This window comes from Nannospalax galili, unplaced genomic scaffold (genome assembly GCF_000622305.1).
Source record: "Nannospalax galili isolate Female #2095 unplaced genomic scaffold, S.galili_v1.0 scaffold879, whole genome shotgun sequence".
Lineage (NCBI taxonomy): Eukaryota > Metazoa > Chordata > Mammalia > Rodentia > Spalacidae > Nannospalax > Nannospalax galili.
Genome location: NW_008346261.1, coordinates 3131300 through 3145413, shown reverse-complemented (window position 1 = coordinate 3145413; position 14114 = coordinate 3131300). Strand labels below are relative to the sequence as shown.

At 43.2% G+C, this 14114-nt stretch overlaps 1 protein-coding gene across 1 annotated transcript in view; it reads right to left on the bottom strand.

The window, feature by feature from the left end:
- The window catches only part of Tex14 (testis expressed 14, intercellular bridge forming factor), a 128572-nt gene that overhangs the window by 80658 nt on the left and 33800 nt on the right, over nt 1–14114 (bottom strand). Inside the window, exons 7-9 of the mRNA XM_029568096.1 lie at nt 9524–9637; nt 8295–8418; nt 5945–6123 (exon numbers count right to left, since the gene is read on the bottom strand). Of these exons, the coding sequence (XP_029423956.1) occupies nt 5945–6123; nt 8295–8418; nt 9524–9637 (417 nt within the window). The remainder of the gene's footprint in view (nt 1–5944; nt 6124–8294; nt 8419–9523; nt 9638–14114) is intronic.

The window sequence follows — 14114 nt, the reverse complement described above, 5'->3', positions numbered from 1 at the left end:
CTCATCAAGTAGCTGCTAATCTGCCACGTCTGACCTTCGCGAAGGCTCTAAACCAGCGTGGCTTCAAGGCTTTTTTTTCCTTCTCCCCTCTAATTGTCCTAAAGGTGGCTGCTAAGATTTCCAGCTTGCCTGCCCTGAGGAATTTTCTTTAAATTCTAATAAAATTATCCTAAAGCTTCTCTTTGAGTCCATTCTTAAATTCTTTTATGAATAATACTAAGAACCCTGTAGGGAATGCTCTTCCTCCCTGTATCACCTCTTCTGTATCCACCACTCAGAAGTGCAGGATACAGCAAAAAAAAAAAAAAAAAAAGAAAGAAAGAAAGACTGCAGTACACTCCACTACACTAGTGACAAGTGCAAGAAGTTGCAAAGTGTCTTGGGGGATGAGGGCATCAATGCAGACTTCATATGTGCTATGTCTGAAAGTGTCTAAAAGGAGAGCCAGTTGGGCTGGGTGTGGTGGCACACACCTTTAATCCCAGTAGTTGGGAGGCAGAGGTAGGTGAATCTCTGAGTTCAAGGCCAGCCTAGTCTACATAGCAAGTTCCAGGCCGGCTGGAGCTATAGGGAGACCCTGTGTCAAAAAAGTCAAAAAGACGAAAAAAAGGAGAGCCAGTTGGAATGGTATAGGTGCAGGGCCAGTAATATTTGAACATTATTGTTGGTTTTTTTATTGGTTATATTTTTCCTCAGAAAATTATTAATTAATAGAATAGTGAATAGAGAGAGCTAGGAAGATGGTTCAGTCAGCAAAGTGCTTCCTGTGCAAGCATGAGGACCTGAGTTCAGATCCTCAGCACCCATGCAAAAAACTGGGTATGAAAAAATAACACCCCCCAAAAATATGGGTGTAGTAGCATGCACTTAAGAGACAAGAGGAGTCCTGGATCTTTGCGATGAATCAGTGAGCCCCAAGTTCAGTGAAAGACTCTATCTAAACAAACAAACAAACAAACAAATATGTGTGGAGCGCAACTGGAGATACTCAGTGTTGACTTCTGATCTTTACATACATGTGCACACACAAAATTATAAAATAAAAATTTAAGATCTGGGGGCTAGAGAGATGGCTCATTTTTTTTGTCTGTTTTTGTCTTTTTTGAGACAGGGTCTCCCTGTAGCCTAGCTATCCAGGAACTCACTAGGTAGACCAGGCTGGCCTCACAGAGATTCATCTGCCTCTGCCTCCTAAATTCTGGGATTAAAGGTGTGTACCACCACGCCTGGCGAAATGGCTTAGTTAAGGGCACTGACTGATCTTGAAGAGGACCCAAGTTTGATTCCCAGCGCCCACATGGCAGCCAACAACTGTCCCTAACTCCAATTCCAGAGGATCTGGAGCCCTCTTCTGACCTCCACAGGCATTTTACAACATGGTGCACTTACATACAGGCAGGCAATATATTCATACATAACATACATATATTATTACATAAAATAATAATAAAAAAAATTGGGGGGACCAGGCTGGCCTTGAACTCACAGAGATCCATCTGCCTCTGCCTCCCGAGTGCTGGGATTAAAGACATGCGTCACCACGCCTGGCTACAAAATTTTTTTTAAAAAAAGAAGATCTGGGCATAGTGGTAAATGCCTATAATCCCAATACTCAGGAGGCAAGTAATTTTAAAATAAAAACAAAGGGCTGGAGAGACGGCTCAGTGGTTAAGAGCACTGACTGCTCTTGCAGAGGACCAGGGTTCGATTCCCAGCACCCACATGGCAGCTATGAACTGTCCTTAACTTCAGTTCCAGGGGAATCCGAAGCCCTCTTCTGACCTCCGTGACATTGCACAACATGGGTGCACTCACATTCATGCAGGTAACACACTCATACACATAAAATAAAAATAATTTTAAAAAATTAAAAAAATAATAAAAAATAAATGAGTACTGAATGCTCTTCCAGAGGACCCAGACTCAATTCCCAGCACCTATATGCCAGCTAACAACTGTCTGTAACTCTAATTCCAGGGGATACAACTTTTTTCTGTCCTCCGCAGATACTGCATGACATGGGTGCATTTGCATGCAGGCAATACACTCATACACATAAAATGAAAATAATAAAGCTGGGCGTGGTGGTGCATACCTTTAATCCCAGCACTTGGGAAGCAGAGGCAGGCAGATCTCTGTGAGTTCAAGGCCCCTCTTGTCTACATAGGGAGACTCAGGCCAGACACAGGGAGATCCTGTCTCAAAAAGACCAAAAAAGAATAAATAAATAATGAATATTTAAATAAATAATAAATAAAACCAAGGGGCTGGACAGATGGCTCAGTGGTTAAGAGCACTGGCTCCTCTTGCAGAGGACCCGGGTTTGATTCACAGCACCCACATGGCAGCTAACAACCGTCCCTAATTCCAGTTCCAGGGGAATCCAACACCCTCTTCTGATTTTCATGGGCACTGTATGACACAGGTGCACTTACACATATTCTGGCAATACACTCATACACATACATTTTTAAAAAATAATAAATGAAATATTTTTTTCATGAGAGAAGACAGAGAAGAAAGGTGAAGAGGGAAGGGGGATGAAGAGGGAAGAGGAGAGGGGACGGGAGGGATTTTTTGTGTGTGGTGGGATCAGAGGACAACTTTTTGGGGGGAGGGGAGAGGAGAGGAGGGGGAGAGGAAGGGAAAGGGGAGGGGGAAGGGGAGGAGGAGGGGAGGGGAGAGGAGAGGAGGGGAAAGGAGAAATAAGTTTGAAGAGATATACCAGATGTAATGAGCAGCACAGAAAGGCAAGAGACTGAAAGTGAGTTCAAATGATCAGGAAGAGTCAAGCATGGAGGTAAATATGCCTAAAATCCCAGCACCTGGGAGGTGACAGCAAGAGGATAAGGAGTTCAGGGCCATCCCTGGCTACATAGCAAGTTTGAGACCCTGTCTCAAAAAAATAAAAATAATCAGGAGGGAGAAGAGATGATGTTGGCTGTATGAGCAGTATCCCACCTGGGAAGTTTGCCCATCTAAGATGGCTTCCATACTTTGCAAAAGTGCCTGAACCTACTCTTACAGGCAAGAAGGAGCCCTTTAAAGGATTTTTTTTGTGTGTGGTGGGATCAGAGGACAACTTTCAGGAGTCAATTCTCTACTTTCACCATGGGTTCTGGGGCTCCAACTCAGGTTGGCAGGCATGTGTGGTAAGCATTTTTACTCACTGAGCCATCTCACCAGTCCACCCTGAAGGGTTTTTTTGTTTGTTTGTTTTGGTCTTTTCTGAAACAGGGTTTCCCTGTGGCCCCAGCTGTCCTGGAACTCATTATGTAGACCAGGCTGGCCTTGAACTCACAGAGATCCACCTGCCTCTGCCTCCCAAGTACTGGGACTACAGGCGTGCGCCTACGCCTGGCAACCCTGAAGAGTTTTAACTGGGATTGAGAAGGGACAGATCTGAGGATTAACAGCTTGATTGATGACAGTCACCCAGCCTCTTGCTGTCACCTTAGAAAATTCAAACATCTCCAAGCATTCCTTGCCTCTTTCTTGTTCTCACAGCCCCTTCACACACAGGAGCCTGAGTGATCTTAACCAATAAATCATCCATGGTATCCCAATGATTTAAAAACATATTCTATAATATCTCAATGGCTAAAGTTCAGACGCCTCACCAAGGTCCCCAGGACGAAACACAATCTGCTTCTGCCTTCCTTTCTAGGTAGAGGCATAAGAACCGATGAAGTGTAGGGAGGTAAGAGATCTTTGTTTCATTCACCTGAAAACATATACTGAGTGTCCATATGTCAAGAGCTGTTCTTGGCATCTGGGATCTAGCAGTGAATAAAACAAACCTCTGTTCTCATGGAGCTTTGCATGTAATAACAGCAGTGAACTGTGGCATGTGAGGAGCAAAGACATGCTGAGAGACTGAAAAGCAAAATATCAGGGATGGGTGGGTGGGCGACAAAGGCAGAAGGCAGGTGGGTAAAGGGTCTTCCCAGTGCCTAGGGCCTCTAAGTAGAGAAGAAACAACATGGGGCCAAAGACCTAGAGCTGGGCATGATAGCTAGAATGTATAGAAGAGGCCCTATGCCTCCTAGAGCCTGGGGTGGGAAACTGGTCAGTCTCTTAACTCCAGCCCAATTGGAAACTAAGCCCAACTACCAGCCCTTGAACAAGAAAGTTGTTCTGAGTGTCTTTCTCACTGTGCTTGAGTCCCCTGAGGACAGAGTGCCTTTAGTATCCAATAGAAGATATGACAGATCAGAAGGCTCACTGGTACCCATTATCACCTCTCTTCTAAAACTAAGGCACATGTCTGGGCCTCCATGTGCTAAGAAGGTAATTGGGTTCTAGCCAGCACAAAATGAGAAACCATGACATGCCCACTTCACGTTGGCCCCAAACCTCACTGTATACCCCCTCTATGATTTCTCCTATTCCCAGACCAGTAATTCAAATAATGCAGTGGGGAAATGAGGCCTTGAGGGTGGCTGAGCCAATAATGGGAAGAATACTTAACTCTTCCTTACAATACACATGATATATTACAATGTAAGAAATACAACTCTGCTGTGTCAAGCCACTGGAATTTTTTTCATTGTCTTTCTTTTTTTAAAGGATTTTCTTTTAGTTTATGTGTAAGAGTGGGTTTTGTTATTGTTTTTTGAGACAGGGTCTCACCATGTGCCCCTAGGCTGGACTGGAACTCGCTATGCAGAGCCGGCTGGCTTTGAGCTCAGAGGTTTATAAGTGTTTGCATATATGTATGTGTACCTCATGTAAACCTGATGCTCTTGGAAGTCAGAAGAGGGTGTTGAATCCCCTAGGACTAGAGTTACAGAAGGTTGTGAGCCATCACGTGGGTGCTGGAAACTGAAACTGGATTGTCTGTAAGAGCAGCAAGTGCTCTTAACTGCAGAGCCATCTCTCTAGCCCACCTGTCTTTAAAAGATTGTGTGTGTGTGTGTGTGTGTGTGTGTGTGTGTTTGTGCCTCCAGAGGCCAGAGGCATCAGATCCCCCTGAAGCTGGAGTTACAGGTGATTGTGAGCCACCTGATGTGAACCACACTCTCGTCCTCTGCAAGAGCAATATGTGCTCTTAACTGCTGAGCCATCTCTCCAGTCCCCTGCCAAAAATTTTGGAGTGGATAATTAGAGGCTTTATGTATTCATTAGTTAATATGGACATGTTATATGCTTATGGAAATGAGACTACCAGGGCTGGAGAGGTGGCTCAGTGGTTAAGAGCACTGGCTGCTCTTTGAGAGGACTCAGGTCTGATTCCCAGCACCCACATGGCAGTTAACTGTCAGTGACTCCAATTTCCAGGGGATCTGATGCCCTCTTCTGACCTCCATGTGCAATGCACAACATGGGTGCACTTGCATGCAGGCAATACACTTCTACACATAAAATAAAAATAATTTAAAAATAAAAATATTTAGGGGAAAAAAATAAAACAAGACTACCTCAAGCAGAAGTAACTTCTCAGCCAGATGTAGTTGTGGTGATACACTCCTATAATCTGAACACTTGAGAGACTGAGGCAAGAGGATTGTGAATTCAAGGCTATCCTGGGCTACACAGTGAGTTTGAGATTACCCTCAGCTACATAACAAGACCCTATCTCAGAAAAGGGGGGAAAGAACTGAAATGCCTAAGTAGGTAAAGGCACCTGCCTCCAAACCTGCCAACCTGAATTTGATCCCTAGGACCCACATGGTAGGAAAAAATGAATTCCTGAAAGTTGACCTCTGACCTCCACATGCACATATGAGTGCACAGACACTAAAATCAAATGTAAATAAACAAACAAAAGTCTATCTATACCCTTGGTAAATGGGGCTAGGCATATGAGAAATCTCTTTCCATGCTGATGAATAGTTATTCCAACAATGAGGAGTCCTACCCAGATTAGATTATGATTTTATCATAGCAAAGGTTCCCAGAGAGACTCACTTTAGGAGGAAGCCACAGCGGAGGTTGCACCTACCTTACCATCATGTATTCCAGGTTGGTCAGCCTTGCTTCCCCTGCAGAGACAATGTGAACAGCATAGGAGCTGAGGGAGCGATGGATAAACCCTCGAGAATGGAGGTATATTAATGCATCAGCAATCTGGAGCAGCAAGTGCACAATCACTTCCATGTGCAGCACCGGGAACTGGGACCTCTGCAAGCAAGAGAGAAAATTCCCAAAACAAAAGAAAAAAGCCTCCTGACAATGTCATCTCCAAAGCCTTTACATTTGATTCTCACAGCTACCTGGTATTACCATTTTGCAGGTAGAGAACCTAAAGTTTAGTGAGGGTAAGTGACTAGCCTACAGTTCCACTTATCTAGTGCCCCTAGATACAAACCTATATTCCTTTCTTATAGGTTACTGACAAATTAGAAAAAAATTCTCAAAACTTAGTAAGTGCATTCAAGATCAAGAAACTATCAGGGAACTACCCTAGCACCTCCCTATCCAAGTTTGTGCTGCTGGAGAACATCTACAGGATGAAGAGAATCAATCTAGCCTCTAGCGCAGTCAGACAAACTAGAAAGACCCCTCTAGATGGTCTCTCTTTACTCTTACCTAGGGTGTTTAGAAAAAAGTCACAGAAAAAGAGCTCTCTGAAGCCATATCCCACCCCACAGTGCACTTGACCACAAAATCTTTCAGTCATGGAAGACATTCCTCCATTACAAGGAAATTTGACAGGTAAGAAGGGAAAGGTAAAGGTCTCTATATAAACAAATAAGGACAGAGCATAAGCAAAATGTAGGAAAATAAAGTTTGTGTCAATTACTCAGCTACAGTTGCATCAATGTGTTTCAGGGTCTGTTGTGCTATTACAGGGCTGATAAAAAAGCAAGACTGAAGCCAGTACAGTGTTAAATGCCTGTAATCCCAGTACTTAGGAGGCTGGAAGTAGGAAGGTTATGAGTTTGAGGCCAGTCTGGGCTACATAATGAGAGCCTGTCTCAAAAAAACCAGAACAGGCTGGGTGTGGTGGCACACGCCTCTGAACAGGCAGAGGCAGGCGGATCTCTGTGAGTTCAAGGCCAGCCTGGTTTACATAGTGAGTTCCAGGACAGCTGGGGCTACAGGGAGACTATCTCAAAAAAGACAAAAAAAACGGGGTAGGGGGGACAGCTAGATGGCTCAGTGTGTAAAGCACTTGCTGTACAAGTATGAGGACCCGAGTTTGTTTCCCAGGTCCCACATAAGGGTGGAAGGAGAGAACCAACTCCACAAAGTTGTCCTATAGCCTCTACACATGCAACCATGTCATGTGTGTAACACATACACAGACATACCACACACAATAATAATAATTTTTTCTAAAAATGAAAGGATGCTGGGCATGGTGGCACACACCTTTAATTCCAACACTTAGAAGGGCAGAGGCAGGTAGATCTCTATAAACTGCCGGCCAGCCTGGTTTCCATAGCAAGTTCTAGGCCAACCAGGGCTACATAGTAAGCCCTGTCTTAAAAAAAGAAAGCAAAAAAATGAAAGGAAAGGAAAAAATAAAGGAGAAAAATAACTGATAATAAAAATATCTCATTAAATGCCTGGTGTGGTGACACACCCCTTTAATCCCAGTAGGTGGATCTCTGTGAGTTCAAGAGTCAGCCTGGTTTACACAATGAGCTCCAGGCCAGCTGGGGCTACAGGGAGACCCTGTCTCAAAACGACCAAAAAAATAAAAATCTCATTAGGGCCAGTGAGTTGGCTTAGCAAGTTATCAGGCAACTGCCGTCAAGCCTGATAACCAGAGTTCAATCCACAGTAGAAGGAGAGAACTCCTTCTGCGAGTTTTTCCTCTGACTTCTACATAAATACCACAATACCTTCATGTATCTACGTGTGCATATGTGTACATGCATGTACATAAACACACAGACACACACGCGCACACAATCAATGTGAGACACACACAATCAATGTGAGACACACACACACACACACACACACACACACACACAATCAATGTGAGCCAGGTGTGACAGTGCTTGCCTTTAGTCCCAACACTCAGGAGGCAGAGGCAGGCTGATCTCTGTGAGTACAAAGCCAATCTGGTCTCCATAGCAAATCCAGACCAGCTGTGGCTACAGGAAGACCCTGTCTCAAAAAGATTTAAAAAAAAGAAAAAGAAATGAATGTGAATAAAACTTAAATCATATTAGTTCTGACAATGTGCTTATTATCGGGCATGCTACACTGCCCAATAAAGGGAAAAGATGTAGATTTATTTTTCAGACATGTAAATGGGAACTCTGCAAAGAGAGAAGGGCAAAGGGCAGGGAAAGGAGGAAAGGCAACTGGGGAAAATCCATGGAATGACCCTTTACTCGTTCATGGAGGACACTGAACAGTGTGCCAACTGTGATGCGTTCATAAACCAGGCGGATTTTCTTCAGGTCCTGGGACAAGCACACAGCCATCAGCTGCAGCAGGTTGGGGTGCCGAAGGTTGCTACAAAAGATAAAAAGCTTCAGAACGGACATGGCATAGGAGAGCATGATGAAAACAGGTGGTATCCTTGCTTTTAAGACTTTTCTAAATGAACACATTCTAAACAAATCCTATTTGTACCCGTTATGGTAGCATAACCAATAATCCCAGTTCTTGGGAGGTGGAGGCAGGAGAATCTCAATCAAGTTCAAAGTCATCTTCCACTACATAGTGAGCTCAAGTCCAGTCTGGGCTACATAAGATCTTGCCTCAAAGCAAACAAACTGTATACAACATATATAACATTTTTCTAGATGAGTTCAATGTAAAGGCATCTATTGGAAGAAGCTGGGGGCTTAAGAGTTATCAGTGATTGGGGCTGGAGAGATGGCTCAGCAGTTAAGAGGACTGACTGCTCTCGCAGGGACCCGAGTTCGATTCCCAGAACCCACGTGACAGCTATGAACCGTCCTTAACTCCAGTTCCGGGGGAATCAGAAGCCCTCTTCTGACCTCGGAGGCATTGCACAACATGGATGCACTTACATACATGCAGGCAATACACTCATACATGTAAAATAAAAATATTTTTTAAAAAAAAGAGTTCCCAGTGACAATAATGACGATGCTGGCAAGATCTACCAGGAAATATACTCTGCATATGCAGCATACATCATCTCAGATCCTTAGGAACTGAGACGCACAGAAATAGCCTCAGTGGTGGAGATGTCATTCTTGGACATCTAATTTCATGGACTGATATGCTACTGAAGAGCAGGACAATCACTTGCTCTCCAAGTGGGCACAGTGTCCCAACTGGAACAGACCTCAGAGGATGCAAAAGGCAGACCAGGTGGTCCTGGAGCCTACCCATCCAGAGATATGAGTTATGGGACAGTTGACAGAATTGAGTTCCTTATCATCACAAATCACACCTTTCAGACTATTCATTAATTCCTCTTTTTCTTTAGCAGCCTTTGGAAGCATACCAATTCCAACAGTCAGGAAATGCTGAGGCAAAGGGAGGCTAGTGTTTGACACTTGAGGGTCAGTGCTTAATAGTCAGGAACCTGGATCTGTAGAGATCTTGTACTATGGTAGCTCTAGTCTTTGGTCTTCCTTCTCACCTGCTGTGTTCCTGCTCAGCAATCAACAAGTCGGCCAGCCTCAGATTGCTACAGTGAGGATGAGTAGGGAGATTCAGCTCCTTTACTGTGACTCTGCTCTTGTTCCACACCAGGCTACAAAAGCAAAAGACAGTGCAAGGAGAGGGGGTGAACAGCCATGGCCTCAGTGAACCACCTTCCTACCCACAGGCCAGAGGAATAGGGCTTACACATAATTTCTAACATTCCTTAAGATGACTGGATCCAGGGCTGGGGAGATGGCTCAGCAGTTAAGAGTACTGGTTGCTCTTGCAGAGGATCAGGATTCGATTCCCAGCACCCACATGGAGGCTACAAACCATCCTTAACTCCAGTTCCAGGGGAATCCAAAGCCCTCTTCTGACCTCTGCGGCACTGCACGACACGGGTGCACTCACATACATGCAGGCAATACACTCATACACATAAAATAAAAGTAATAAATAAAAAAAATCTTTTAAAAAGATGACTGGATCTTCCCTCCTTCTACCCATAGGTTCTAAAGCACCCTTGGGAATTAAAGTGAGGTAGCAAAAAGTTACAGGAGGATTCAAGCGAGAGAGTAACATAAAGTTTATGTGCTAGAACAACAATGGTGCAAGTAGTATGGGAAAAGTATAGGTCAATGGTGGTCCTAAGAATAGGAGACTAGTTAGGAAGCTATTAGGTCAGAGGCCATAGGAATGGGGCAAAGAAGAGACCTGACAACTAATTCATGGCATAAGAAAAACAAGAGACAAAGGGCTTCTTTTTAGATAGCTGTTTCTTTTAAGAAAAGACACACCTGGGAATGGTAGCGTAGGCCTTTAATCCCAGCACTCGGGAGGCAGAGGCAAGCAGATCTGACTTCAAGGCCAGCCTGGTCTACATAGTGAGTTCCAGGCCAGCTGGGGCTACAGGGAGACCTTCTCTCAAAAATAAAAATAGCTGATCCCTTACATCCAGATGAATCCAGTTCCTTCTTGAACCCAGTTCCTTGTCGCAGTCCCCAGGACCCCTCTGGGCCTGGTCCTACCCTCACCTCCCTCTGCTTCCCTGGGCCTGCTCAGCCTGCCAGCATCTGTCCTGGGTAAGCCCACCGAGCCCTCTGCACTTTGACTCCCCCAGCTCCATTCACCCTCCCATCTCCCAGGCCTATCTCTCCTCCTAGCCTGGGTACTGTCCCATTCCTTGTCTTGGCACCCAAGACACTGGGGGAACCAACACTGCTTCCTGATCCATTGCATCCTGACCAACCCAGTTCCTCCTCACAGTCCCCAGGAGCCCTCTGGGCCTGGGCCTGCCCTCACCTCCCTCTGCTTCCCTGGGCGCAACAACCCGCCAGCCTCTTTCCCGGGCACCAGGGCTGACCTCTAGACCCAGAACCACCACTGCTTCTTGATCCCTTGCATCCAGACAAACCCAGAAGCCCTCTGAGCCTGGTCCCACCCTCACCTCCCACTGCTTTCCTGGGCTGCACAACCCGCCAACCTCTTTCCTGGACACTGGGGCTGACCTCTCAGCTTCCTGATCCTTTGCATGCAAACCAACCCAGGTTCTCCCCTGTAGTCCCTGGGAGCCCTTGGGGTCTCTTCCTGCCCTCATCTCCCTTTGCATCTCTGGACGTCACTGCCACCAGCTGCGCAAGACCAGCATCTTTCCTGGGATGTGCTCCAAGACCAGTCCAACCCCGAAATTCCTGAGGACAACATCTTTCCTGGAGGGATGCAAACCTTAGGAGAAAGCCTGAGAACATCTGATCCTCATCTGACTTGGGCCTCTGTGGGAACTCCTGAAGACAAAATCAATCTGGCCGCTCCAAATAAAATCAAAAGAGAGAACCAGAAGCTTAGATGAACCAGATTTTCATGCCCAAATAGTAAACCACAAAGGCATATAAAGTTTACAAAAAGAAGCAGATCTAAACTTGAAAGCTTGAGTCTCAGGCAAGAATCAGAAACTACAAAGGAAATTCACATGTCAAAATCGCAGAGAAAAAATAATAACATGAAAAACAAAAATAATATATCCCCACCAAATACCAATAGTCCTCTAGAGGAATGCAATGAGAACCCCCTAAAGATAATGCAGAACGTGGAACTCAAAAGAAAAATTATAAAAATTATTAAAGAATTCAGTGAATTTAAAGAACACACAAAGAAATCAAAGAAATAGAGAGGATAGGGAAAAACTCTGACTGAAACTCAAGAAAATATAAATATATGGATGGATGAAATGACAAAGACAACTCTGGATTTAAAAAGTGAATTCAGGAAAAAACATAGAAATATTGCAGAAAACACAGGCTGAAACAAGGATAAGATTGAAGAGTATCAAGATTGGAAGATAAAGTGGACGAACTGGACCACTCAAGCAAAGATTAAGAAAAATTAAAGAAATCTCAAGAATGGAATATGCAGGAATTGTGTGATACCATAAGAAGACCAAACTTACTAATCATAGGCCTACAGGAAAAAGAATCCCAAGATAATAGCATGGACCAGGTCTTCAACAGAATCGTGGAGGAAAATTTCCTAAATTAAAGAAAGGCATGCCCATACAAATACAAGAAGCATATAGAACACCACACAGACAGGAGCAGAAAAGAAACTCTCTATGGCACATCATAGTAAAAATACTAATTATACAGAACAAAGAGAAAATACTGAAAGCTGCAAAAGAGAAACAAGTCACATATAAAGGAAAACCCATTAGGATCACAGCTGACTTTTCAGTGCAAACTATGAAAGCTAGAAGAGCCTGGACCAAAGTATTCCCAGTGTTAAATGACCACAGATGCCAACCCAGATTACTATACCCAGCCAAAATGTCTATTATACTCAAAGGGGAAAGAAAAATCTTCCATGACATAAATAGGCTGAAGGAATTCATGTCCACAAACAGCCCTTCAGGGAGTTCTGGAAGCAATATAAAGAGCTGAAGAAAGGAATGACTATACTCAAGGGATTGCAGAAAGAAATCCAATGAAAGTATAACTGTGGAAAAGTACAGCTATATCAAGAATGTGAACAGAAATAAAAATGATAGGATTCCATACACATCTTTCATTAATAATTTTAAATATTAACAAACTGAACGCCCTAGTCAAAAGACACAGACTAGGTCAATGGATGAGGAAACGAAACCCATTTTTTGGTTGTCTGCAAGAAACCCATCTCGATTTCAAGGACAGGCACTATCTTAAGGTGAAAGGACAGAAAAAAATATACCAAGCGAATGGTACTAAGAAAAAAGCAGGCATTGAAATGCAAGTATCTGATAAAATAGACTTTAATCAGAAGAGATCAAGAGGGCCACTTCATTCTGATCAAAGGAACAATAAACCAAAAAGACATTACAATTATGAACATATATTCACCAAACTCTGATGCACCCAACTTCATAAAAACAATACTAAAAGGAACAATCAATCAAGAAGATATTACAATCATGAACATATATTCACCAAACTCTGGTACACCCAACTTCATAAAAACAATACTACAGGACTTTAAGATACAGATCAATCCCAACTCATTAATAGTAGGGGACTTCAATACCCCACTGTCTCCATTAGCTAGGTCAACAGGGCAGAGAGTTAACAGGGAGACATCCAAATTAAACAATACAATATACCAATTGGACCTAACAGACATCTACTGAGTATTCCACCCAGGCACCAAAGGACATACTTTCTATTCAGTGCCCCATGGAATCTTCTCCAAAATCAACCACATACTAGGGCAAAAAACAAACATCAACAAATACAAAAAGACTGAAATAATTCCATGCATTCTATCAGACCACAATTCAATAAAGCTTAAAATCAACACCGGAGGAAGCCCTAGTCACCACATGAACACATGGAGATTAAACAACACACTCCTGAATGATGAATGGGTCAAAGGAGAAATTAAGAAAGAAATAAAAGTATTCCTGGAACTAAATGAAAAGGACAATATAACACAACAAAACCTCTGGGACACATTGAAAGCCGTCCTTAAAGGGTCTTTAGAGGAAAGTATATAGCTCTAAGTGCCTACATTCAAAACTCAGAAAGAACACAAATAAATGACTACATTGCAACTCAAGGCACTTGAAAAGCAACACCAAATGAAACCCAAACACAGCAGACAAGAAATAACAAAAGTCAGGGCAGAAATTAATGAAATCAAAACAAATAATACAAAGAATCAATGAATCCAAGAGCTTGTTCTTTTGAAACGATAAACAAGATTGACTAGCCCAGTTAACCAAAAGAAAGAAAAAGCACCTCCATATCAACAAAATCAGAGATGAAAGGGGAAACATCACAACAGACACCAGAAAGAAAAAGAACAGTATAAGGGAATACTTTAAAAACCTATATACTACTAAATTTGAAAACCTAAAAGAAATGGACGGATATCTAAGGGCATGGGAACCACCAAAACTAAACCAAGAAGAGATTAACAACTTAAACAGACCCATAACACACAAAAAAAATTGAAACAGTAATATAAAACATCCAGACTAAAAAAAGTCGAGGACCAGATAGATTTACAGCAGAATTCTATGAGACATTTAAAGACATCCAATACTATTTAATTTATTC